At 39.7% G+C, this 25,622-nt stretch overlaps 2 protein-coding genes across 3 annotated transcripts in view; one reads left to right on the forward strand and one right to left on the reverse strand.

The window, feature by feature from the left end:
• Nucleotides 1–8,531, reverse strand: part of MTREX (Mtr4 exosome RNA helicase) — a 44,424-nt gene extending 35,893 nt beyond the window's left edge. Inside the window, exons 1-8 of the mRNA XM_030969095.1 lie at nucleotides 8,390–8,531; nucleotides 7,560–7,694; nucleotides 6,387–6,453; nucleotides 4,581–4,643; nucleotides 3,286–3,398; nucleotides 2,289–2,463; nucleotides 1,262–1,352; nucleotides 783–907 (exon numbers count right to left, since the gene is read on the reverse strand). Of these exons, the coding sequence (XP_030824955.1) occupies nucleotides 783–907; nucleotides 1,262–1,352; nucleotides 2,289–2,463; nucleotides 3,286–3,398; nucleotides 4,581–4,643; nucleotides 6,387–6,453; nucleotides 7,560–7,694; nucleotides 8,390–8,505 (885 nt within the window). The 5' untranslated portion in view covers nucleotides 8,506–8,531. The remainder of the gene's footprint in view (nucleotides 1–782; nucleotides 908–1,261; nucleotides 1,353–2,288; nucleotides 2,464–3,285; nucleotides 3,399–4,580; nucleotides 4,644–6,386; nucleotides 6,454–7,559; nucleotides 7,695–8,389) is intronic.
• DHX29 (DExH-box helicase 29) overlaps nucleotides 8,464–25,622 on the forward strand; it is a 31,841-nt gene continuing 14,682 nt past the window's right edge. The window contains exons 1-17 of one of the 2 annotated variants that reach the window (XM_030969094.1): nucleotides 8,464–8,742; nucleotides 11,437–11,510; nucleotides 12,318–12,431; nucleotides 12,989–13,118; nucleotides 13,476–13,618; nucleotides 14,473–14,598; nucleotides 15,041–15,167; nucleotides 15,436–15,597; nucleotides 17,037–17,202; nucleotides 18,166–18,289; nucleotides 18,719–19,315; nucleotides 21,281–21,424; nucleotides 21,519–21,695; nucleotides 22,313–22,453; nucleotides 23,767–23,911; nucleotides 24,137–24,257; nucleotides 25,227–25,311. In XM_030969094.1, the coding sequence (XP_030824954.1) occupies nucleotides 8,637–8,742; nucleotides 11,437–11,510; nucleotides 12,318–12,431; nucleotides 12,989–13,118; nucleotides 13,476–13,618; nucleotides 14,473–14,598; nucleotides 15,041–15,167; nucleotides 15,436–15,597; nucleotides 17,037–17,202; nucleotides 18,166–18,289; nucleotides 18,719–19,315; nucleotides 21,281–21,424; nucleotides 21,519–21,695; nucleotides 22,313–22,453; nucleotides 23,767–23,911; nucleotides 24,137–24,257; nucleotides 25,227–25,311 (2,682 nt within the window). In that variant the 5' untranslated portion in view covers nucleotides 8,464–8,636. Of the gene's footprint in view, nucleotides 8,743–8,862; nucleotides 9,038–11,436; nucleotides 11,511–12,317; nucleotides 12,432–12,988; nucleotides 13,119–13,475; nucleotides 13,619–14,472; nucleotides 14,599–15,040; nucleotides 15,168–15,435; nucleotides 15,598–17,036; nucleotides 17,203–18,165; nucleotides 18,290–18,718; nucleotides 19,316–21,280; nucleotides 21,425–21,518; nucleotides 21,696–22,312; nucleotides 22,454–23,766; nucleotides 23,912–24,136; nucleotides 24,258–25,226; nucleotides 25,312–25,622 lie in introns of those variants that run through there. The other variant, XM_030969093.1, reaches the window with a different exon arrangement.

The raw sequence follows: 25,622 nt of genomic DNA on the forward strand, positions 1-25,622 counted from the left end.
TAGACCTTCATCAGCATTTAAGGTTTTGATGCATTAAGAAAGCTTTTTTAGGGAAAAAAATCCCACTTCCTTTAAACATTAACTATTACATAAATCTGCATTTAAAAACCCCACCATCTAATGGTCTGCAAAACAAAGTCGAGGCTTTGTGCCAAACTTAAAAAGACACTTTTTATACTATACTCCCTTCATTACAAACAACATAAGAATCAATCTCCAGAATAGTTTTAAAATTGGACCAACTTCTTGTTGATAAGAAATTCCCTGGTTCTAATTCACAAAGTCTTTGCTATAAATGCATGTCTTAGAAAAAAAAACAGAATAGAATTTCAAACCTAAAGGTTACAGGACAGGATAGATTTCTTAAATTACACTTCTCTCACTTGCTTGCAAGCATATATAGTATTTCCATGAATTTAAGATTTGCTTTTGATTTCTACGTGGCCTTTTACAGAGCTCCTCGGTCGAATTCTACCAGCCCTCAGAAAATCACTGTATGTTCACCATGTTTCATAATTCAGAATGTTTGCTTAAAAGAGGCAGGTGCCTAAATAATTGTGGAAAATAAACATTAAGAAACAGTTCTGATGTTGCCATTCAGAAGGACTAGCCAGTATACCTGCAAAAGTAGGAATACAGCCAGAGAAGCCAGGAGTGATCTACACTATCACCTATGAGCAAGAAAATTACTAAAAAGATACTCAGAGGCTCAATTATCAACCAAACACACAGTACATTAAGCCACAAGACAAAAAGCACAGAGGAATTATTGGAAATATTACCTGTTTGTGAAGATGGCAGATCCATTCAGCAAACTGACGAGCATTTGGAATAGTTGCAGAAAGGAACACATAATGTACATTATCAGGAAGCAAAATAATAGTCTCTTCCCAAACCACACCACGTTCTGAAAATGGAAAAGCATATGGGAAATGTATGTGATTAAAGCAATTTCTCATTCCTGAAGCCAAAGAACAGCATGCTTAAAAACAAAATAAGACCAAAAAAAACCCAAACAAATCTTCTCTACACAAATGGGGCATATCAAATGCATCAAAGTAATTTCTGCTTTGGTGAAGAAAATACAAACTGCAACATACAATTACATAAATTCAGTAGGAAACAAATTAAGAATTATTTATACAAAAAGATGACTGATTTTACAAGGGAAAATTAGACATAATTCTTCAAAAGAAAAAGAAATTGTTCTTGGGGAAAAAAATACAAATATTTGAAAATAAAAATAGTATATATAGGATACCTGTATCTCTCATGTAGTGAATTTCATCAAAAATAACCCAGGCGACTTCACGCATAACCTCAGAACCTCTGTAAAGCATACTTCTCAAGATCTAGAAAAGGAAGTAAAAGTTGGGTCCCTCCACATGAAATAACAACAGTCATGTTACATGGACATCAGTAAGGAACAGCTAGAATTTTTGGTTCACTTTTACATGGACATATGAAATCATATCTTGCAAAAAAACATAAAAGCATTTAAAGATAGGTTTTGAGATGCTTTCCAAGTTCATTCCAATCTAACAATCTCACTACCTGAGAAAAACTGGTTTCTCTGAAAGGAACACAGAAGAATGAGACAAAGTATTTACCCAAGCTTCCAGTGTCAAGTAATTGCTACAGTTCTACAGATCTACTTCTGCCAAGACCTCTTTTTACTTCATCCTAATAGATAACCTCTCTGTGATTAGGAGGAAATCTTTTGTCAGAATTCAAATCACTCAATCTCTTTAATAAAATTTCCCTACCAAAATCATGCCTGTTCCTTTGAGGTAAAGGCAAAAAGAGGAAAATTTCAACTCATGGCTGCATTTCTACAACAGAAATACAACAAAGCTCTGTATCAACAAAGGGAAAAAGCTACCTATTCCTAGAGTTCTAGCACCTACTGTGAACAAATCAGCTATCCTTCAATGATTTTGCCCTCCTTATTTTGCCTTTCTAGAACAAAATATTGACCACAGCATTTAGGAAATCTGACTTTCAGTTTTTTACATCTACAGAATACTCAGTGTCTTGAGCACGTAGGACATTAAATTCTGACTTTCTCCACATTAGAATCAGAAGTTCCTGACTTACAGTTCAAAAGCATAAATTCACAGAGATTACCTAACTTTTTAAATAATCAAAAGTTAAAACATTCAAATGAGTCATAATGAACTTTTAAACATTTTCAACCCTAATTAGGCCACTTTCGTCTTTTAAAATTAGACCTTCCCAATCAAAAAGGGTAGAAGAAAACACCAATCAAGAATTAATGTCTGTCTTACCTCAGTCGTCATGACCAAACAAGAAGCTGTAGGATTAATGGTGACATCCCCAGTCATCAAACCAACATCCTGAAATTCTTCATACATCTCACGGTACTTCTGATTACTCAGAGCTTTAATTGGACTTGTAAATATCACACGCTGCTTTTCCCTCAAAGCCAGGGCAATTGCATACCTGTATTCAAACAATATCCACATTAACTGATGCAATATCCATACTAACAGCTGTCAGGAAGACAGAGCGTATTACTTTGCCGTAGAACAAAATAAATTGTGCAATTCAGAACACCAAGAGAATGATACACATCATTTGAATCCATGCTCTAATACATCTAGCATTTCCTATCCAGATTATTAAGTTCTACTACTTAATACTAAGTAGTAGAACTACTAAGTTCAACTACATATGCACCTCTGCAGAGTGAAAGATCTTTAAAGACCAAGTCAGCCGATTTTTATGGAAACAAGAGTACATGCAGTTTAATTAAAAAAAAAAGTAACTGTGTCACAACAAAACTATTATTATTTGAACCCACGCTCTAATAATCTCCATGTACATTTCATTTCTTATTTCAGGTCTGAATCAAACCCTGACAGACAAGTTGCTGACTAAATCAAACCACTGCTTCTAACAAAGAAAAAAAAAACCAACAAAACCACACAAAAGAAAGTCCTTACTACTTCTAGCCAGGAGCTAGAAAGAAAGGTATTTTTTCAAGATTTACAGAACCTGTATTGAAGAAACTTCCATTTCAATTTATACAGTAACAGCTTGACACTTTAAAAATAAAAGTTAAGCTTAAACACAAATTAAGCATTTCACTACTCACTAAATGATGGAAGATGTAATTTTTATATTCAAGAGTAGCCAATTCAATTCTAACACTGGTGGACTAAATGTTGTTTCAAGAAATTGTGACATAACAGCTACTGATGGTTCAAGAAAGAAGGGACATCACACTGTTCTTTCATTAGAGCCTGTTATAAAAGTACTTACTCAGCACAAACAGTTTTACCAGCTGATGTGTGAGCTGACACCAACACAGACTGGTTATTATCTACACAAAGAATAGCTTCTCTCTGGAAGGCATCAAGAATAAATGGATATTCCTAGAAGAAAAAAGCAAAAACATTACAGAAATTTAAGACAGGCTTACATCTAACTACTTTTCTGACTGACTGTTCCAGATTGCAACTGCAAGATGTTTTCAATTACCATCTGTATGGCAGATTATCTTTTGTCAAGTGGGCAGTTTGCCTTATCTCTCTCTTTGAATGACCACATTCACACCTCCCTCGGGAGGGGACATCTGCTGATAACAGACTATTGAATATCAGTGCATGACTGAGAAGAACTATAACATCCCATTGTGAGATGCTCCGCCCAGAGGGAGGAGCCAAGCACTGCTACCCAGATATAATCCAGAGGTTTTGAGACACCAGCACCACTTTCTCCACGGGATTCCCCAGAGAAACAGCAGCTGCCTCTTCTTCCCCTGGATCTTCAGAGGAAGACTACATCCTTCTATACAGATCCCCCTCGCTCCAACAGAACCACACCTGATACTTCAGGAGGACTGCAGCCACATTTCCAATTGGATTGCTACCAACATCCCACAGGGTGTCAGGTTGGGTTCTGACTCTGTCACTGTTGTTCCAGTGTACTGCATTGTTTTATTTTATTATTTTTTTCTCTTCCCTATTAAAGAACTGTTATTTCCTGCTCCCCTATTTTTGCCTGGGGTCCCCTTAATTTAAAATTATAGCAATTCGGAGGGGTGGGGAGGGTTTACATTCTCCATTTCAGGAGAGGCTCCTGCCTTCCTTAGCGGACTGCTGTCTTTCCAAACCAAGACACTGACCTAGTGTGCAAATTAGAGGAAGAAATTAAATCCTACAGACACTTGTAATTTCTGCTGATCTTAACCCACTATTATGCAATGACTTTGTATTTAAGTATTTTTATATCATACCTAAGACCTTTGCTTATGTCTTGTTCTCATAGCAAATTAAAATCTTGCCCTGATGACTGAATTTTCACTCATTTATCAGCTTAGGAAGAGAACTAGAATGCTGCCCCTGCCTGATGTTACAGAAAGAATATCATAACAGCCTATCCAACCTCATTCAACCACATAATTTTTTCTACCTAATTTTAAATCGAAAAACATCAGTTTGTGACAGACCATCTTTTACAGATCTTACTTTCAAAGTACATAATTTTCCCTCTACTCTCACTTACTATGTATAAAGCATGTACAAAAAGAAAAATAAATGGAATCTGCCACATACTTTTGCAGCTTTTCCAGTTCTTGGCTTCAGACCTGTGAATTCTTCATTTGCTGGAAGCGCAACCTATTAAAGATATTTAAAATAAAAACAGTTGCAGATTTCTGTGTCCACAGCAGTGACATTTCTGGCAATGTGAAGTATATGAAAACCAATCTGAATTTCAGTTATCCTGTTTCCACAAGCTCGTGTGTCAAGGGTTCATTCCTTCCTCTCAAGAGCTTTTCAATCAATCTTTATATTCTCCTGCCTAAGCGGCGCTGCTTCTCTCACTTCTCTGATATCTCCACTGTCTTGTGTGAGATATTACTGCTTCACCTGCCTTGAAACACCAGCTTTTCAGCCAAAACACAATCATGTGTTCTGGCCAGTGGATATTCGAAGCAATTACTGAGCTCACATTGATAATATTCCCTTTCCAAATACACTGTATTTATGCTGGTAACATTCCCATTCCTGGCCAATACCTAGTATTGATTCACTTTAAGTAAGTAAGCTCTCTTCTGTCATTATGTGATGGCAAACCTTTAACAGACATCTCAAAACAACAAAAATTTCACACATACGAGTTTTAGAACCCTGATCAGCAACTGTATATACAGTTCCCTTATTATGGAAGTCTGATCATATAGAGACCTTGAATGTGACCCTAATTAACTTGAGCTAGCTTGGGAAAACAGCACAGAAGATAAAAAAGCCCTAACAAAGAAGATAAAATTTACATATTTGATTTTCACCCAAACTCTTTCTGATAGTCATATATGGATGCAGGATGCTTCAAGAAAACATTAATTTAAGAAAGCATTGATAGTTTGTATTTCTCATATTTGAATTTGTATCTATGTCCATCAACACAATTTGAAAATTGATAGCTTTTATTACTTTGCACATAAAAAAATATAATTTTCCATTTTTACCAAAATGTATTTTTCAACAGTAATCAGCTTTAGAAGAAAGTCTTTCATACTTGAACCAGAATAGCAGAATACTTCAATGCACTGATCACACTACAAAGAGAAACATGTTGTACCAACAAGTAGGTTTTTCTTCTTAAATGCTCTTGGTACCTTACAAATATAGAAACCTATCAATATTACCATCAATTCTTTCACAATCACTCATTGTATTGTAAGCATGATTGAAACTCCTTCTGGTGAGATATCCTACTGATTTGTTTGAGTGCATTTTGTGCATGCTCAGTGTCAGCTACAGACTTCAAACTCCTCACAGTCTTAAATACTGTATGAAATACTGTATCTGCTGGAGTGCAGGAAAGCTCTGCAGAGGGATCAGGACAGACTGGATCAATGAGCAAAGATCAATGGTGTGAAATTCAGCAAGGTCAAGTCCCACGTCCTGCCCTTGGGCCACAACAGCTCTAAGCAGCACTGCAGGCATCCCCAGGTGGGGGGCAACTTTTCCTCTGAGGTAACAAGCAGGAGAATATGAAATGACCTAAACTGTGAATAGGGAGACTAGACATTAGAAAAGAGTTGTCAAGCATTGGACTAGGCTGTCCAGGAAAGTGGTTATCATCACTAAAGCCACTTAAGACGTGTAAATGTGGCACTTGGGGACAAGGTTTAGGGGAGGACCTGGCACTGCTGGGTTAATGGCTGGACTCAATGCTCTCAAAGGCCTTTTCCAACCTAAAAAATTCTGTAATTCTGTGATATAACAACTGCAAGAAGAATAAAGAATACTACTATACTGGCAATATGAAAAACACAAACTATCAATGCTTTCTTAAATACACACAATTAGGTGTTACAAGTCTGTATTTTTCATGTGCTTTTTCACAGCACTCACCTCATGTGTACAACCTTCAACAGTTTCCACAGACTGCACTTTTACTTGAGGCATCAGATCTGTCAGACTAAAAAGATATGAGTTAGGATTGCCAAAAAGTATTAAAAAAACCTGTTTTTAATAAAAGTGAACATGTTGAATTTCACATCTGCTTTAACTGCAACATAAAAAAAGGATGTGGAGTCTTGGCATGGACAGGCTGCAGAGGTTACTACCAGGACTATTACCTCAAAGTTAAAATTTTGCTACCATATAAATCTACTTTAGCTATTGACTCAAAAATTGTACCACAAAACAGCACCCGGGTCACATTTACTCACATAAAGTTTTATGATTAAATAGGACTTTTTTCTAGATATAATGAAACAAAATTCAAGACCTGTACTCATGCTACTAGTCAACACAGAGTAAGAGCAGCTTAAGGCATCCCAAGGATGCTGAGGACAAGGCCCCTCTTTTCTTTATCAGTTCCTTCTGTCATGGCCATGAGAAGGGACTGGAGTCTCCTTCCATGAAACTGTTTGTTTCTGATGTGTACATTCTACTGATACCACTATAATAACTGATAACACGGAAAATTACTTAAAATGTTGGCTCTGGTTCTGTTTTTCTTCTATGCACTTACTCTTTACAGTGTTTTGAGAAGTCTTCTCATGAACTTCTCACAGAAATCTGACACTGAACTTCACAAAAGTTAGATGAAAGACCAAATGATAGTGCAGTTACCACCTTACATCCCTCAAAAGCCTTGTCTAATTGCCAATTTATTTTTCCTGTATCCCAAGCCACCTATGTCTTTCAACGTCACAGTACACAGCAAGCCTGCCTCTGCCCATGTGCTTCCAGCTCATCTCCTGCTCTGTGTGAAATCAACACAATGCCTTTGACCATGAGTCACCAACTCAAATCAGTAACTACAAACTCATGAACACTTTCTACTGCAAAGGCCTACAGGTGTGCAGTATTATTTTAAATATACCCAACTTTCATCACTGCTGAGGCTGCACTGGCAGCACTTTCTCACTTAAACAGATAATGGAAAACCAAACTTGTGCAAATTCATCTTTACAGGAAAACACTGCAAAACTCCTTTATATCAGCTATTCCCAACTGGCACATGGCTAGTCAAGGCAGCTTGCTAGGACTGCCTTACTCATTAAGCTGAGCACTTACTTAACATCGTCTGATAAAACATCTTCCAATTTCGGTTTTTTCCCCAAAATGACATTTTCAGTACTATCAATCTCAGCTTCCCTTTTTGGCTTGACTATTGCTGCTGGTACTGAAGGTTTTTCTTCCAATCTTTTCCTGCAACATAAACACACAAGAAACTTAAAATTTGCCTCCTTCATTTATGTATTGTCAAGGAAAAAAAGCTCTTAAGAGCAACTGTTAGCCAATGCACTTGGGGAACAACCCAGGTAACTTGACCCACAAAAACAGCTATGGGATTTCAAATCAGCTCCCAAATAAGCTGGCCACCAGGTCCCCACACTCCCCAGTAGGCCACAGAGCCAGAGCTGGCTACGGCTTTAGAGCCAGGAATCCTGGGAAAATGGGTCACAGAATTACAGAATCAGTCAGGTGGGAAGAGAGCCCAGCGGCTTATCTGGTCCAACCTCCCTGCTCAAGCAGGACCGTCCTAGAGCACATTGCACAGGAGCGGATTCAGACGGGACTTAAATACGTCCAGTAAGAGAGATTCCACAGACTCTGAGCAATCTGTCCCAGTACACAGTCACTCAGGTACTTAAGAAGTTCTTCCTCACGTTCAGGTAAAACTTCCTGTGGGTCAGTTTTGGTCTGATATCTCTTGTCCAATTGCTCGGCAAAACCATCAGGAGCATAGTTGCATCCCCCTAGTACCCTCCCTTCAGACACTGACAGACGTTCCCGAAGTCCCGAGGGGTTCAGCAGCTCAAACATGCCGGAAGAAGCCGAGGCCAGCGTTACAGCCCTCACCCCGCCGCCACAATTGCCCCAGCCCAGCTCTGCGCCCTTACCCCGGCCTCCTGGCACCCTCGGCGGGGCCCGTTTTGCTCTTCTTGGCGCCAGAAGCAGCAGCGGCCGCGTCCTCCTCGAACACGCTGAAGAGCTCATCCCCAAAGGCCTCCGCCATCTTAGCCGCCGCGCTCCCACAATGCCCCGCGCAGGGCCGCACACTTAGCGCGAGAAGGGCGCTTCCGATCCCGCCCCCGAGGGGCTCCCGCCGGCCTTGGCACCAGTAGCCGCCCGCACGGCCCGTGCTCGATGGCGATCTCGATTTCTGACCGAGTCTGGGTCCCGGTCCCGGTCCCGATGCCGAACCCCTCCGCAGCTCTCCCTTGGCGCACACGTGGCCCTCCCCTCCCGGAAGGTGATCTGCGAAAAGCCGACGCGGCCCATGCGCGTGCGCCGGGGGCGCTGGCTAATGGGAGGCGGTGGCGGCGCGCCTATCGCGGTGCCCGGATGTGCGCGCGCGCAGAGCTGGGGGGGCGCCATGGGCGGCCGCAACAAGAAGCAGCGCGCGGGCAGCGCGGCTCATGCGGCCGCCGCCGCCACCGCCCGCGCCCGCGCCGCGCAGGTCGGGGTGGCCGCGGTCACGGAGCCCGGTGGCCGCACCGCCCCGCCGCGACCAGCACCCACCTCCAAGGAACCGCGTGTCAAACAAGGTACCGCGGCCCGCGGAGCCCCGGGAGCGGCCGTGCCCCGCTGTGCCGTGCCGGAGGGGGACGGAGGGTACCATGGCTGGAGGGGCAGTGCCTTCAGGGAGCCCCTGGGGGTGCGGCTGCCGCGGACCGCGGCGTTACCAGGAGAGGCCGGCCATTGGGGCTGCTGGTGTTTCCCAGCGTCGGGAGAGGCAGCTGGAATTGCGCCGCTCCTAATGTGGTTGTTGGGCCTGGCTGCAGCCTGCCTTCTCTGTCTAGGTGGCCAAAGGAGGGGGCTCCTGCCCGTCTACTCGGCCCTAATGAGGCCACGTTTGGTGTTCTGTGTCCAGTTGTGGGCTCCTCCCTGCAGAGGGTCCAGTGGAGGGTCACAAAGATAATGCGGCTCTTCATGAGGAGAGACTGAGGGAGCTGGGGCAGTGCAAAGAAGAGTGAGAGGGGCCCACGTAAATGTATATAAATATTTCAAAGATACGTGCCAAAAGGATGGTGCCAGACTCTCTTCAGTGTTGCCCGGAATGAACAGCAGTAGGCACAAACTGTAACGCAACAAATTTCACCTCAACAGGAGGAAGAACTCCTGTGCACTGAGAGTGGCAGGGCACTGGATCAGGCTGCCAGGGAGGTCAGAGTCTCCCTCTCTGGAGACATGCAGAACTCACCTGGATTCATTCCTGCGTCCCTTGTTCTAGGTGATCCTGCTATATGGGGTTGGATGATCTCTAGAGGTCCATTCCAACTGCAGCTATTCTGTGATTCTGCTGTCAGGGATGTCCCTGAGCAGATAAGTCTTGGTGGCATCGATGTGTTGAGTTTAATTACAGAAAGTCTTGTTATTAGATTATCAGCAGTTGCTGTGAAGGAAGTGTTTGGACAGCACTTTCCCAGAGCTTCTGGTGTATTTGTTTTGTATGTTATCAAAATCAATATAATATGGATTGGGGATTATTTTGGGTGGTTTTTTTTCTCTCTTGAAAGACCTGTTACAGGACTGGAGGCACTTCTGTGTTGTTAGATAAGATGACGGATGGCTGTTCTGAGTGCAGTTTGAAAAACTATTATTCTGAAGCACTGTGGGATGCCTATTTTTAATACGCCAGATTTGCCAGAAGTAGCTCAGATACCATATAACATTAGAACAGCTTTTGCTGCAGACATGGACAAATCGTGCAATAGCCAGGGCATCTGACTTTCCCAGTAGTTAAGAAGTCTTGTAATCTGGTAATATAAGCCTCCCAAACCTATTCATGCATTCTGCTTTTACAAAGGTGGGCTCTGTGTATTTCTTGTGTCCTCCATTCCTCCAATAACCGTGGTGCTCAGTCCTCTTCAGAAAATAACCTGCCTCTCTCTCAGGCTGTATACTATGGTGAAAAATGAGTCAGTGTAAGTGAAAGCCAATTTGGTATATTTTAAAGAGCCCGCTGGTAAGTGCCAGTGAGTAGGTCCTGAGTGCTGGCAGCTGTTTGTGTCTCCTGATCAGGGGGGACTGTGCTTTTCCTGAAGTGCAGTTACCAATACCTGGTGTGATCTCAAAGCAGGCCCTTCCAGAGCTGTTCTGCAGGCAGGCCAGCACGGATGAGTTGCCCAGCCCACCTGTTGGGAGGTAGCTGTCCCTCCTGGAGCAGCATGCAGCTGCACAGAGTGGTGGAAGCTGTGGCCTTGCTCAATTTCCTTCTGCCTGTGCAGTACACACGCTCTGAAAGTGATGGGAGCAGCTGTGTGTTGTCATTCTAATGACCATAAATAGTTTTGTGAATTAGGGTTTGGTTTTTTTAATACCTGTAAAATGAAAAGTATTTAGGAATGACCAGAGCAGACCAAAGGCTTCTGTAAGACAGTGCTCTCTCCTAGGTGGGGAACAAAAGCAGATACCTAGGTAAGAACAAATCAGACATGTAGGGGTCTCCCTGAAGCATATGTAATTCTTTTTTCAATGCTCTCCCATGTCAATTGATTTCTTCCCTGCAAAGCTGTTCTCTCTGCCCTTGGACCTCAGTAAATATCTACTGTCCATGGCTTTAGCGGCAAAGGGTTCTGTTTCATAGCTATGCACTTTGTAATAAAAAATCCTCAACAGCCTTTCTTGTTTTGAAATTGCCATTTACTTTGTTTTGAAATTACCATTTACTTCCCTATTTGGCAATCCTTTTTCAGCGTTCAGAGAGTGAGCAGTCAATCCCATTTCCTCACATTATACCTTTTGAATTTTATGTTTTGTCACAGCCCTCTTCACTATTCCTTGTTCAAGGCCTTTCTTGGTTATTGTTGTTAAGTACCTGCAAGTTTCTGGCAAGTTAGTGTAATAGTTTGCGCTAACCTGTGTTATGTTAGGTCTGCTTTAGCTATGTTAAACAAAGTTCTCTGTGGGTTTTGTGTAATTGATGGTTATTTGCAATTTGCAGGTCCAAAAACTTACAGTTTTGGTTCAACAACAGATTCCAATGCTGCTGCAAATCTAGATAAATCTGTTCTTAAGGCAAGTATCTTCTTTACGTAAAACAACTTTGATTTTCATAGTACTGCTTTAGCTGAGTAAATAGTTCTTCAGATCTTTTTCAGTATTAGGTTGTGCATGTAAACTGCATTAATATATGAGACAATTGACCATTGTGAGTTTGATTTTCTTTAGGGTTTTGGGTGTCCTTTAAGTAATAGGGGTAAATTACCGCAACAGGATAATGTCTTTTTTTTTTTTTTTTAATAACAAATAATACTTTGCATGCAAGACTATTTTAGGAGTTAGGTCTGGGCTTCTGCTGTGCATATGGATCTTTCTTCCTGCCAGAGAAAGGATATCGATTTTATATAACAAACTTAGTAGCAGCTAAAGATAGGTTCATGTTTCAGAAAAGTTTTAAATATTAGAATTATTATACTCATAATTTGTTTTTAAGGGTGTTTTGGAAGGAGGATATCACAGATTGCATCTTGATGTTCAAATTACTTTATGTGACCAGAGGAGAAAGGCCTTGTTTTTTTTTTGGTAAAATTTTATTTTGCTTACAGTATTTCCCTTAACATACTAAATTTCCTTTAAAATGTGAATTGGCTTTCTTGGTAATAAGGAACGAACTCTTCTCTTTCAAGTGAAAGTGTATAGCTTGCAGAAGAAAAAGTGTCCTTTTCATAAGAGATGTTTAGGCCAATTACAGAAAGCTTGAAATATTGGAATTTGAATGGTAGAGAGATTTCTGCATTGTTACATCCTTAGTCACGAAGTGCATTGACATGTCATAAAAAACTTCCAAAGTTTAGCTTGTATCGACTAATTTTTTCTTTGCAGGTAATGATAAATGGTAATTTGGAGAAAAGGATTATCGATGTGATTAATAACCATAAAAACCAAAATGAGGACAAAGGAATGATTTCCAAAAGACTAACTGCAAAGAAACTACAGGTACAATTAAAAATCTTGCTTTTCATTTCTCATTTAGAATAGTTTCTTTTGTAATTTTTATCAAGCGTCATATTCCACTTGTGTGTATTACATAATTGTATTGTATGTGGCACAAGCCAATACAGCATGCTTTTCAGTAGTTATGTTAGTGATTAGTCACTCAAATCAAGGAGTATGCTTATTAAGAAAGGCACATCTTTATGGATTCAGGAGCTAAAATCAAGAGCTTTCAGACAAGATAGAGGAATAATACTTAATCTGAATGTTTTGGTTTCCTACAGTTTTTGCTCTATATAACTGGAAAATTGGAGGTATGTCTTTAATTAGCTAGAAAACACATTGTGGAGAGAGAGGCAGAAATATAGATTTATCGATACCTATGTGTGCATATTTAAAAAGAAAATATAAATTCTGCAAAACAGAATTTTCTGTTACATTAATGCGCGGTGATTATTTCCCTTTAATGCTGGCTTTCCGATATGTGGGAAATAGAACTTTAGAAGCCTATATTAGATTGCTAGATTAAATCCTAATCTTTTTAGCTCTTTTATTTATAGGATGTATACATGGCTTTACAAAGATTCTCTTTCAAGACTGAGCACATTGAAGAAGCAATGAAAAATACGCTTTTATATGGGGGTGATCTCCACTCTGCGCTTGATTGGCTTTGTTTGAACCTTCCCAATGGTGAGTATAGTTACAGAAAATAGTTTTTGACAGAAGAGAAATAGGACGTGCTAAGCAGTAGCATTATTACTTCACAATAGTAATTAAATACAATGTTCCTCTAAGACTAGTAGTTGCAACAGTGTTCCTCTCCTACATGCACGGCTGACTGGTTCTGTATTCTAGTGCATGAAGTCTTGCGGTCCTACACTTGGAGTTCTGTGAATGTCCAACAAGCAAATATACTATTTTATATAAATGCTAAAGCCTAACTTTTATTTCACTTTGTGTTCTTCCAGTTGGTTCCCAGCAGAGTTTAAAGTATTTTCCTGTAATTATTATTTTCTGTGACATGTTTTTTCCTTTTTTATTTTGAAGATGCCTTGCCTGAAGGTTTTAGCCAGCAATTTGAAGAACAGCAGCAGAAACCTAGAGCAAAATTTTGTTCTGCTGTGTCAAAGTGTGGAATGCCGCCTCACTTAGAAGATAACAAAAAGAAAGAAAATGGCCCTGGAACTAAGGTAATCTGAGAATCTAATCAGTAATTGCTTGGGTTGTGGGGGAAGAGATGACAAAACTTTCTAAAACACAGGAGTTGCATTGATTTCCAGCACTGATGTAGAAAGCTTATGAAAATGTTGTGTGATTAATAATTGTCACCTGCATTTTAATTTTAGTGGAATGGTAATTTAAAGGTATTTTTCCTGTGGAGTCTAGAAGATTCTTCATAGTTCATTTTTGTGGTAGAGCACAGGGAATCTCATGAGATTGAGATTAGGTATCAGGAAGAAATTCTTTTCTCTGAGAGTGATGAGACACTGGAACAGGTTGCCCTGAGAAGCTGCTGATACCCCATTCCTGGCAGTGTTCAAGGCCAGGTTGGGTGCGGCTCTGAGCAACCTGGCCTAGTAAAAGCTGTCCCAGCCTATAGCAGGAGGGTTGGAATTTGGTGGTCTCTAAGGTCCATCCCAACACAAACCATTCTATGATTCTATAGCTTAATTTCTTAATTTTATCCTATAATGAGTTTATTCTGTTTATGTATATATGGCACTCTCTACAACTTATGAGGGTGTAAGTTTGCCTGTGTACTGTCAGTGTTTTGATTTTTGTGGGTATTTAATCTTAAAGCAGAAAACAAAAAGATGCCCTGCAAATTATTTCATTCCTTATAGTAATTATAGTTATTCTAGTATTAAGATCTATTTGGATGTATAGTGGGATATTCACCCTGGTTGAGAAAGCTTTTTTTCATGTCAGATATATATATATATCTTATGTATAAAACCTTTATAGTAATTCCTAGGTACTGGCAGAAGAAAGCATTGCTTTCACATACATTATCATTACTTTTAACTTATATTGCTCTTTTTAGGAAACAAATGTGAGGAAAGAGAAAGAATTGACTATGAAGGAATGGATTTTGCAATATGCCGAGCAACAGAGTGATGAGGAGAAGGATGAGTCTGTGAAAGAGACAGATGAAGAAAAATTTGACCCAGTAAGACAGAATAATGCTTCATGGGAGTCTTTCTGAAAACTGATATGTCTGGTACATCTGCATATGGTGGAGCTGTTTCTTACAAATTTGTGTTACAAATTGGGGATTGAAAACTTTTTTAATGTTACCAGTAATGTATCGCAGTACTGAAGGAAAACCTGTTGAAGCTTCTTCTCTTCTAAGTTGTTTTTTCTTTCCCTTATTATTTGTACTGCGTTGAAAATGTTGAATGTCATATGTGGGAAAGAAAAATTTAAAATACATTTCCATGAGGTTGAGTGAGTTACTATCAAGTTCTGGGAGATTTTGATTGTTAGTTAAATAAAAACTCATTGCATAAGCTTGGTATAAAGGGTAAAAAACCCACACTTTATCATGAAGGTCATTGAAAGTGACAAGCATACCATATTCAACTTGTAATTAATAATTCTGTTTGAAATAGAATGAGAGGTATATACATCTGTCTGCCAAGCTTTCAGAAGCAAAAGAACAAGCAAGCATTTCCAAGCAAGACAAAGACAAGCAAGGCCAGAAGGCAGCACAAGAAAAAATTAGAAGAATTCAGCAAGGTAGAGCTATGCAAGTTACCTGTGTTTTATTTTCTGGTCTGAGTGTTTGTTAGGCAATTAAATCTTGGAGTCAGGTTGAATTGAAAATAATTTTGTTATCTTTTACGCCACTTTGTGAAATGAAGGCTTTTCTGAATCTGTTCTTTCTCAGTCAAATTCTAAAAAGTCAGTAAAATTTCACTAGTTCTGGTTTTGGGTACTCAGTATGAATTATTTCAGTTGTTTCTTAAGCAGTTTGTGGGTATAAGTTATATTCTCTCTCTGGCAGAAATGGCAGCACTTGAGGAACATCCAGTATTTAATCCAGCTATAAAGAGTTCAAACCAACAGCAAAATGAAAAGAAAAAAACTCCCTCATCTCAACCTCCAGAAACCACTTTGAACTTGAGTTTGCTTGAAAAACCTGATGGTGCTGCAAAGGAAGACAAAGGTGTGTTGAAAGTAGTTCAGTACAAGCTTGAATAATACCACAAATTTCCAGAATTAGTTCTTGTTTTGCTAGGTTTGCAGTACTGAATGAACAAGCTCTGGTTGTGGGAAAGGAAGGTGGACTTCCTTTACAGAACAAATTAGCTTGGAAAAGACCTCTGAGATTGAGTCCATCCTGTGACCAAAAACTACCATGTTCACTAGACCATGGCACTGGGTGCAAAGTTCAGTTGTTCCTTAAATGCCTCCAGGGATGTGACTCCACCACCTCCTTGGGCAGCCCAGTCCAATGCTTGGCCATCGTTTCTGTGAATAAATCCCTCCTAATGTCCAGCCTGAACTTCCCCTGATGCAGATTGAGGCAATGGTTCCCTGGTTGCCTGGGAGAAGATACCAACCCCCACCTGGCCACAGCCTCCTTTCAGGCAGTGGTAGAGAGTGATGAGGTCACCCCTGAGCCTCCTTTTCTCCAGGATAGACACCCCCAGCTCCCTCAGCTGCTCCTCACAGCACTTGTGCTCCAGACCATGCCCCAGCTCCATTGCCCTTCTCTGGACTCTCTGCAGCCCCTCAGTGCCTTTCCTGCAGTGAGGGCCCAGAGCTGGACACAGCACTGGAGGTGTGGCCTCAGCAGTGTCCAGCACAGGGGGACAATCCCTGCCCTGGCCCTGCTGGCCACACCATTGCTGATCCAGGCCAGGATGCCATTGGCCTTCTTGGCCACCTGGGCACAGCCTGGCTCATGTTCAGCTGCTGTCACCAGCACCCCCAGGTCCTTTCCAGCCACTCTGCCCCAGCCTGTGGCACTGCCTGCGGCTGTTGTGACCCAAGGGCAGGACCTGGCACTGGGCCTTGTTGAACCTCACACCACTGGCCTCAGCCCATGATCCAGCCTGTCCAGATCCCTCTGCCAGGACTTCCTGCCCTTCAGCAGATCAACACTCCCACCCAACTAGGTGTCATCTGCATACAGTCTGTCTCACTGACCAAGCTGACTTTAAAGGATCTGTACTTGTTTTAGCAGATTACATTGAAAGCTATTTTTGTCATGCTGTTATGTCTTAAAAATTAGATTTCTTTTTTTATCTTTTTCAGTTGTAGGGCTAATTGTTGTTTCAGTCGCACTCTCATATTTTTGAATTATTTTCATTGTAAATCTTCAAACTGTGAAAATATTTTCTAATAACCAAACTTTAATGAAACTTCTGAAATTACTAGATGATCAAAGATAACAAAATGCTGTCATTAATTTTCTGCCAGATACTTCTGTAGGAAAAGCAGAAGTTTCTGTGATGTAGCATCCATACCTGTATTTCTGCAAAATATTTCAGATAATTGTGCTATCTAGTAGAATATATGTGAATAATAGGTAAAAATTACTTAAAAGGACTGTAAAATAGATTTTAGGAGGCTTTAGAATGTATTTTTCTGCTCCTACAGTGAAAAAGAGAGATCCACTAGATATAAGAAATTTTGATTATAGTGCTCGAAGCTGGACTGGTAAATCTCCAAAACAGTTCTTGATTGACTGGTGCAGAAAGAATTTTCCAAAGAGCCCAAATCCCTCTTTCGAAAAAATTCCCGTTGGAAAATATTGGAAATGTAGGTATGTATTTCCTGTAATCTTTACATTTGTCTTTTGGTTCATTTGAAAATAAACATTCTTGTCAATTCCCTCTTGTTGATAGAGACTTATATCAATACAGTGTTTAACCCAAACTCTCTGTCAGTCCCTTCGGGAAGTATTTTACTCTGGATAGCTCTGCAAAAGTGATGCTTAGCCTAGACAAAAATCACAAAAACCCCTTATCCCTGCTTTATGGGTTCATTCACTAGAATCTTATTTTTATTTGTGTGCTGCTGAATGAAAGATTAGTCTGAAGCACCCTTGTGAGATAGATTTGAACAACTTATGTTTGGTATTCTTATTCAAAGTAACATATTAAATCAGAGATTCAAGTTTATGAATACCAAAACCCTTCTGAAAATTGTTTAAAATAAAGTGGAAGTTAAAAATTTGTGTCAAAGTTACCATAAATTTATGGGCAAAATAGTGCAGTATCTTAAATTTATTTTAGAAATCAAATCTAAAATACAGAGTTGTAGAGTAGAATATTACCATGTATGAATAAAATAGACACAAAGTTACAAGTAAGCAATGTTTCTTGAAGGAACCAAGTAAAAGAGCTTGTTTTCTTGCTCAAGCTAAAAACTACTAACAGACTGCCATCCCTAAGAATATGGGAGATTTGGCTCCTGCTCTGACTGCTGTTTATCTGTTAAACAGATGCTTGCATCTTGCTAGGCTGTTGAGTGTCCTTTTGATCTATCCCAAGTAGTTACAAGCACACAAACATTGAGTCCTTCTTCCAAAGCACCTAACCTTAGTGGTAATCTGTATGTATACAAATGCTTCTGACTTGAAGAAAATGGAGATATTTGTAAAATGAAAAAAACCCCACAAATTCACTGCTGGAATATTTGCTGAAAATGTTATGTCATACAGGTATTTTCTGTTTATACTGGTTGCAGAAAATTGAGATTACTGCTTTTGAAATTTTTCTTTAAGGGTCAGGATTATCAAGTCATCAGATGATGTAATGGCAATGTGTCCTACAATCGTAACAGAAGATAGTATGCAAGCACAACATCTAGCTGCTACTTTGGCACTCTACCATTTAACCAAAGGACAGGTAAGTTTCTTAGCAGCATTACTGTTCTTGGCTTCGAATCTGCTTCTGCACTTTTTTGCTATGTATCTATAGTTGTGTTCTAAAAATAGTTTCATGCAGTATTTCCCATTAAATTCTTTGCTTCCATTACATATTCTCATTCCATACATATCTCATGTTTTTATCTAATTGTGTGTATGCTTTGCAGCATGCAGAAAAGATTTTTTTGTTAAAGCTATACTTTCAGACTTGTAAAAACTGAAAGCTAATAAAGACATATTGTTGACATTTATTTTACTGCTTTTATAGTTTCTGTATTTAGAACGGTTTCCTATTTGTTTTTTGTCAAATCTTTTTAACATTTCGGTTTGTTTACACAAAAAATACTAAAAATAGTGATATTACTAAGTAGTACGTAATATAATTTTTTTCTGCTTTTTTCACTTGAAGTCAGTTCATCAGTTGCTGCCTCCTACCTACCGAGATGTCTGGCTAGAATGGAGGGATATTGAAAAGAAAAAGGAAGAGGAAAGCAAGATAGAAACCAACAAACCACGTGATACCTTTATTGCTAAATTGTTAAATAAACTGAAACAGCAGCCACAGCTACAGTCTGAAAACCAGCCAAGACTATCTGAGGGTCCTGAAGATTCCTGGGAAAACTTGGTTCCTGATGAGGACTTCAATAGTCTCTCCCTTGAGACCTCAGATGCAGATAATTTGGAACCTTCAAGGAATTTGTTTAAGAAGCTGCAGAGTTCCTCTAGATACCAGAGGCTTCTGAAAGAGAGGCAGGAGTTACCTGTGTTTAAGCATAGATACTCTATTGTAGAAACTCTTAAAAAACATCGAGTAGTTGTTGTCGCTGGTGAAACAGGCAGTGGGAAGAGTACCCAGGTGCCGCATTTCTTGTTGGAAGACTTGTTGCTGGATGAAGGATCAAAAAAATGCAACATTGTTTGCACACAACCCCGAAGAATTTCAGCAGTGAGCCTGGCAACAAGGGTTTGTGAAGAGCTAGGCTGTGAATCAGGACCAGGAGGAAAAGTAAGAAGTGTCTTAATTCCTTTGTTGTCTTGATCAAATACAAGGGTCTGGATTGTTGACAAAAAGTGAGAACACTATTTCTTATACAACCAAACAATTAGATGTTATTTTCTCTTAAAAAGGACTCTTGGTATGTCAGTTGTTTCTTTTTCCCTTGTCACCTGGGAACCTGTAGATACCCATATATGATTCCTAAATTCTTCAGAGGCTGATATAAAGCAACAGTGTTTCATATATGGGATGGTCAAAGATTTGAGCAGATTGCCCAGGGACTGTTGTGTCACCACCACTAGGGATGAAGCAAAGTCCCCCAAATAAGGCTCTGAACAATCCAGTCTGGCCTTCAGTGAGGCCCTGCTTTGAGAGAGGCCCTTTCCAGCATAAGTTATTTTGTTATTTGAAGAAAGCTGAATGGCTTTATTTGTTAGGGCAATTTGTACAAAAATATTTTTGAAACTGTCAGGGTCCTGCAAACAACGCTGATTTTACCAGCTCTTGCCACTCTGGAAAAATTTCATTATTTTTTCCTTTCTCAACAAAGTAAAGTACTTGTGAGGAAGTATGGCAGTGTCATGGTTTGACACTGGCACAATGCCAGTGCCCCATGAAAATATACTTCCCTGGTGTTTGCTGTGAGATGTGACCAGGAAATAAGCAAAGCAGGCCTCTAGCTTAGAAAAAAAAAAGTTTATTAACTAAACTACAAAAGGAAAAAAACCACACACACATGCACACGCACACACACACCTGGAAAATGAAAACTCCACAAAAAGCATTTCCTCCTCCCCCCACCACATTTCCAATACATCTTCCAAATTTCAAGTCTCCATCCATCACCCTGTAAATACTCAATTTCAGTCCATCAAGAGGAGAGGAGTCCTTCTTGGGGCCATGGTGACCTCTTCCTTGCATGCCCAGTGCTCTCACCACTGCGCATGGATCAGAGCTGCTTCAAGGGTTGTCCTTTTAAGGGTGCTTTGACCAGTTCCAAAAAAGCACAGTTTTCTCTCATCTCGGGACCTCTTGTCCCCCCCATACTTGCCTACCCCCTGGGGCCGGGGGGTCTCCAAAACTGAACCCTCTCAGTTCTGAGCCATCGCCTCCCCCCTGGATGCAGCCTCTGTGTCACGAGGAAGCATGGTTCTGTCCATGGCTGTACCAAAAAGAGTCCAGCAACCAGCTACTCCATCATCTCTTTCCGGCCTCTTCTTTACTCTCCCAGCCTCACTCACTGCTCCGACTGTCATTCACTTGCCCATTTCCTCTTTATCATCCACTCCATCTCCCCTCCAGGAAAGGTCCAAATGCTCTGTGAGGTCTTCATCGTCCAGAAAGGGGTTAACAAACTCCTGCACGCAGCCAGGCTCCTTCCCTGCTGCACTCCCCCCTTCCCCCTCCTTCTTCACAGGCCGATATCACTTCAAGGCCACAGGCCCCTACCAACTTTCTCTCTCTCATCTTCTAGCTGGGGGTGCTGCCCAAATCTTCTCGGGGCCTCTCTCCCTCTGTCTCTCCTGGGGGGGGCTGCCCAACACCTCCTGGTGCCCCCACCACCCTTCCATCCTGAGGGGTCAGGCCTACCATTGCCGGGCCACAGGTTTTCTCCTCCCCCGCCCAGCTTGAAGCCGGGCAGGGGAGGCCTTGCCTCTTTGCTGGCCGGAAATCAGAGAGAGAGCCCAAGGGAGTGCTCTGCTTCTAACCCCTGTGTTCTCAGAGGCGCACCCACCCTCAGTGGCCAAGCCTGGTGTCAATTTAAAATCTGAACACCTATTGGCCTCTGGCCACTCCATTCCCAGAAAACCTGCTTCCTGTAAACCCACGACAGGCAGTCAGTCACTATACTACTTAATTAGCAACTTGTGCAGAATCTGAATCTGACAGCTACTAAATTTCACCTAATTTTGAATGTTGTTAGCTTGTATGTTATTTTAATTTATTCTATATTTTTAATGTATTTTTTTTAAGAATTCCCTGTGTGGATATCAAATTCGTATGGAATCAAGAACAGGAGAAGCCACCAGACTGCTGTACTGTACTACAGGCGTCCTGCTTCGGAAACTTCAAGAAGATGGTCTCCTGTCAAGTATATCTCATGTTATTGTTGATGAGGTTATCAGTTCTTTACTATTGTGCAGAAATTACAGTTATTCTGGGCCTTGATCTGTACTAAATTCTTGCTATAGATCTGTTTTTCTAATTCTAGGTACATGAAAGGAGTGTCCAGTCTGATTTCTTGCTAGTTATTCTGAGAGAGGTCTTGCATAAACGCTCAGACCTGCACCTGATTTTAATGAGTGCCACTGTAGACAGTGAGAAGTTTTCCAGCTATTTCTCACACTGTCCCATTTTAAGGATCTCAGGGAGAAGCTACCCAGTTGAGGTAGGTAGATGTTTACTTTTATTATGCAAGATACTTTGTATATATGTTTACAGTGTTTGCCTGGTTAGTATCTAGACAATATATCACTTTTTTTTTAACCAGAAATATAGATCTTAAAATAAGTATTTCAAGGACTTGTAGTCCATTTTCTTTTATGAAAATATAGAGTAGCTTCAGGGCTTTGGAGTACGTAGCTGTACTATTTTTTGTGATGGATTTATTGATTACAGTCAGCCCCTCAGTTACACTTTGATTTTTCTCTGTTCAGCTTAGGTAGAAAGGAAAGCATTAAAGAATTCTTCTCACACCCTCTGTACCTTTGTCACTGCACTCTTACGCATAAGTTTTAAGTTATAATACGCATAAGTTTTTCTTATGTGTGTTATATAGGTTATGGTAAAGGTTATGTAGTGATCAGGTGGAGAAGCCCATTAACAAACTTTTAGCAGTTCCAAGACTAGGTTTTCAAAAATCATGACAGTTTAAGTTGAAATGTGCAAGATTTATTACAACATTAAGGCCCTGGTCAACTTTGTTATGTAAGATTTAAAAAATGAAAAAAGTTGCTGATTAGTTTTTTTACGTGCCTCATGTTTTTTCTTTGAATTTCACTAAAGATTTTCCATGTTGAAGATGTAATTGAAGCAACTGGCTACGTTCTGGAGAAGGACTCAGAATATTGTCAGAAGTTCTTGGAGGAGGAGGAGGAAGTAACAATAAGTTTTACGGGTAAAGGAGGAAGCACTACAAAGCACCAGGTGAAACAGGCATTTTTAGTTTTGTCTTGGAACCTTTTGGGGGTTTTTATTATTAAATCATTTTGGTTCCTTTGAATTTATTGTGGTTGGATTGTAAAATACCAAATGAATATTTGATACTCAGTTTATAAAAAACAGACACAATGGCACTTCTACTAATATTTATGAATGCTTCACCCTTTTGATTGTCGCTCCAACTCCTATATAGTTTTCTTGATTTTGCTGTATTTGACATTGAGGTCTCTCATAGATGACCAGCTCTGGATATATAAGCAGCAGCAGGGAAACCATTTTTTTCCCCCCTGAAGAATTCTCCTACATTGTGAACTTAAGAACAGAAGAGAAAAGGCCTTATCCTTCCTTAGCTAAAAACCTCCCAAGATCCTCCAACTTGGCATGCCAAATGAGATGATTTACCTGAGATTGTTATATAGACCTCATTAGTTCAACCAGGTTATGGTTAATCTTTAGGTACTCTGCAGAGACAGCTGTATGTGCTTTTGGATCAAAACTCTTGAAGGGGAAATTCTATCAGTGCCATCTGACTTTGGCAGCATAGGCTGTTAATCTAGACTATGTATTTTTTGGAAGATACCTGTCTGCTCCGATTTGCTGTGCAAAACTTCTAAAAATTTAGCTTGCTGCAATCAAGCACTTATATGTATGTTGAAAAGTAGTCTGGTTTCCTTCAGTACAGAAGGATATGTGGTGTCAAGCTTCCTTAAGTGTGTATTGAGTAACAGTGAAGTAGTTTACAATAGTGCCATTTAATTTAGAAACTATGCTATGTATGTAAGATGTCTAGAAAAAAATCAAATGTGTATCTCTCCTGCTAACTCTTCTTTTTTCCTGTACCAAAACACTGCAGGAGTTGCCATGTAGTTCGTTCTTAATTTTCCTTGCAAGCATTAGTGGAGAAGGGTGAAGTGAGGGAGAGGGAAAAGGTGAAACTAGTTTCTTACACCCCAGAATTGGAGTTTTGAAAGAAGTGTATACATCTTGTTATCCCAGTTTGAACTGATACCAGTTGAATGCCAGATATGGAGTTGGGGACTGTTTACCTCTTGGACAGACTTTAATATTTACCTTTTTTTTAAATCTGGAATATCATTTAACAGTTGTAGATACTTCTACACATTATGTAAGTGGTTGTGATTTAATCTAACTCACACAGGTTTTGGTGGGAAATTAGTTACATTTCTCTTATCCCAATCTCTGTTTCAAGTGAATGGCAAATTCAACTTCTGCTCTCTTATGTTCTTCTAAAATACTAAGAATGTGATTTTTTTTTTCTGCTTACTCTTGTTTTTTAGGAGTATATCCCAATCCAGTCTGGATCTGGTATCAATTTGACTACTTACTATGCGAAGTATAGCAATCGTACACAGCAGGCTATCTTATATATGAACCCTTACAAGATCAACCTTGAACTTATTTTGGAATTGCTTGCATACTTAGGTACTTCTAGTCCACTTCTTAAGAAGTTTATGTACTTGGGGTTGTCCTTTGGATTTATTTTCCACTGCTTTCTACTACTTCTATAATGAAGTACTTGACTTCATTCTCATAGGAGAGATCCTAAGAAGCATTAACCACGGGGCCTAGCATTCCTTCCTGTTGTTCTATGAAACTGTTTGCCATGCATGTTTGTTTTAGCTATATGCTTGTGCTATTATTTTGCAGATAGAAGTCCCCAGTTCAAGAATGTTGAAGGTGCTGTGTTGATCTTTTTACCAGGCCTTGCTCATATCCAGCAGCTGTATGATCTCATTTCAACTGACAGAAGGTTTAACTTGCACGACAGGTAATGCAGATATTTTTTATGAAGTTAATACTCTTAAGTTACAACCCAACAAACACATTCGCTAAGGTATGCTATTCTGGTAAAAGGCAAGTGAGAGTTACACCTCTGAGCTAATGGTGCTACAAATGTACTTTTACTACAATGCAAATGTACTCTTACTGCTATAGTCTAAAAGTTATACAAGCAACAATGACAGATACTTAGGAATGGTATGGTACATTTTCTTTCATTACTTTCTATTTTATTCTTCAACAAATTTATGTAATCAAAAGCACTTGACTACTTCTTTTCCGCTTCTTAGAGTATGGAAGCTGCCATACCTGGGATACAGATTTCTGTGGCTTACTGTTTACATGGAAGTGACTACTTCCTGAGAAGAGCTCCAGAGCATCTGGATCTACCAACATATCCAGATGGGGGATCTAGGGTTGTAGTGACAGATAATTTCAAAAATTTTTGGGGGGTAACTAAAAGTTAGCAGCACAACTGCATAAAAGGAACAATTGCAGTCAAATGCTAAATATTTGTGAATGGACTGAGATGTAAAGGTCTGGAAGAGAAGGAAACTACCAGTCTCTGTGGTGGTCTCATCTCTGAAGGCCTCTATTACTCAAAGTTGCATGTATTTGTAATGGTCATTCTCTTGGAAGCACAATTTAAAAAACTTGGATTTTCAAACAGCTAGCTCCCTTTATTGCTAGACTGTTATTGTAAAGTAACCAGCAGTTTGGCAGTATTACTATTTTTCCTGCATTTTTACTGAATGGGAGAACATCCCTATGAACTAATTACGTTATTTTTTCTAGCTATTGCAATAAAACAATGAAGCAGACTTTCATATGTAATCATACAAACTTTTACTCTTTCAATTGTCTATTCTTCTCCATATGTTGTCATTATACTGGTCTTATATTTTTACTTCATGTTATTTGATAAATGTGTGTTTATTATTACAATTTCTTGTTCTAGGCATAGATTGATAGCTTTGCATTCTGTTCTTTCAACACAAGATCAAGCAGCTGCATTTACAATACCTCCTCTTGGTATTAGAAAGGTAATATTTACAAAGTTCAGAATTGAAAAGAGAAATTTTCTGTGGGTGAACTCTGAATTGTTATCATACAGAATTACACAACAGTTCCTAGAATTTCCTCTCTTCAAAAAACAATTCTATTTTAGTGGTCTGTAATGGATAGAAGATAATATGCTGTGTAAATATTGACAGAATTGGACAAATTCTTAAACCTAAAATTTTTCTGTAATTTTCCTCAATTATTACTTACCTATATTTTAACTATTGTTAGCCAGTAACTATGGCTTTCATCTTGGAGAAATACTATTTTATTTACTGCCAAACTATGTAAT

Source organism: Camarhynchus parvulus, chromosome Z (assembly GCF_901933205.1).
Source record: "Camarhynchus parvulus chromosome Z, STF_HiC, whole genome shotgun sequence".
NCBI classification, from domain to species: domain Eukaryota; kingdom Metazoa; phylum Chordata; class Aves; order Passeriformes; family Thraupidae; genus Camarhynchus; species Camarhynchus parvulus.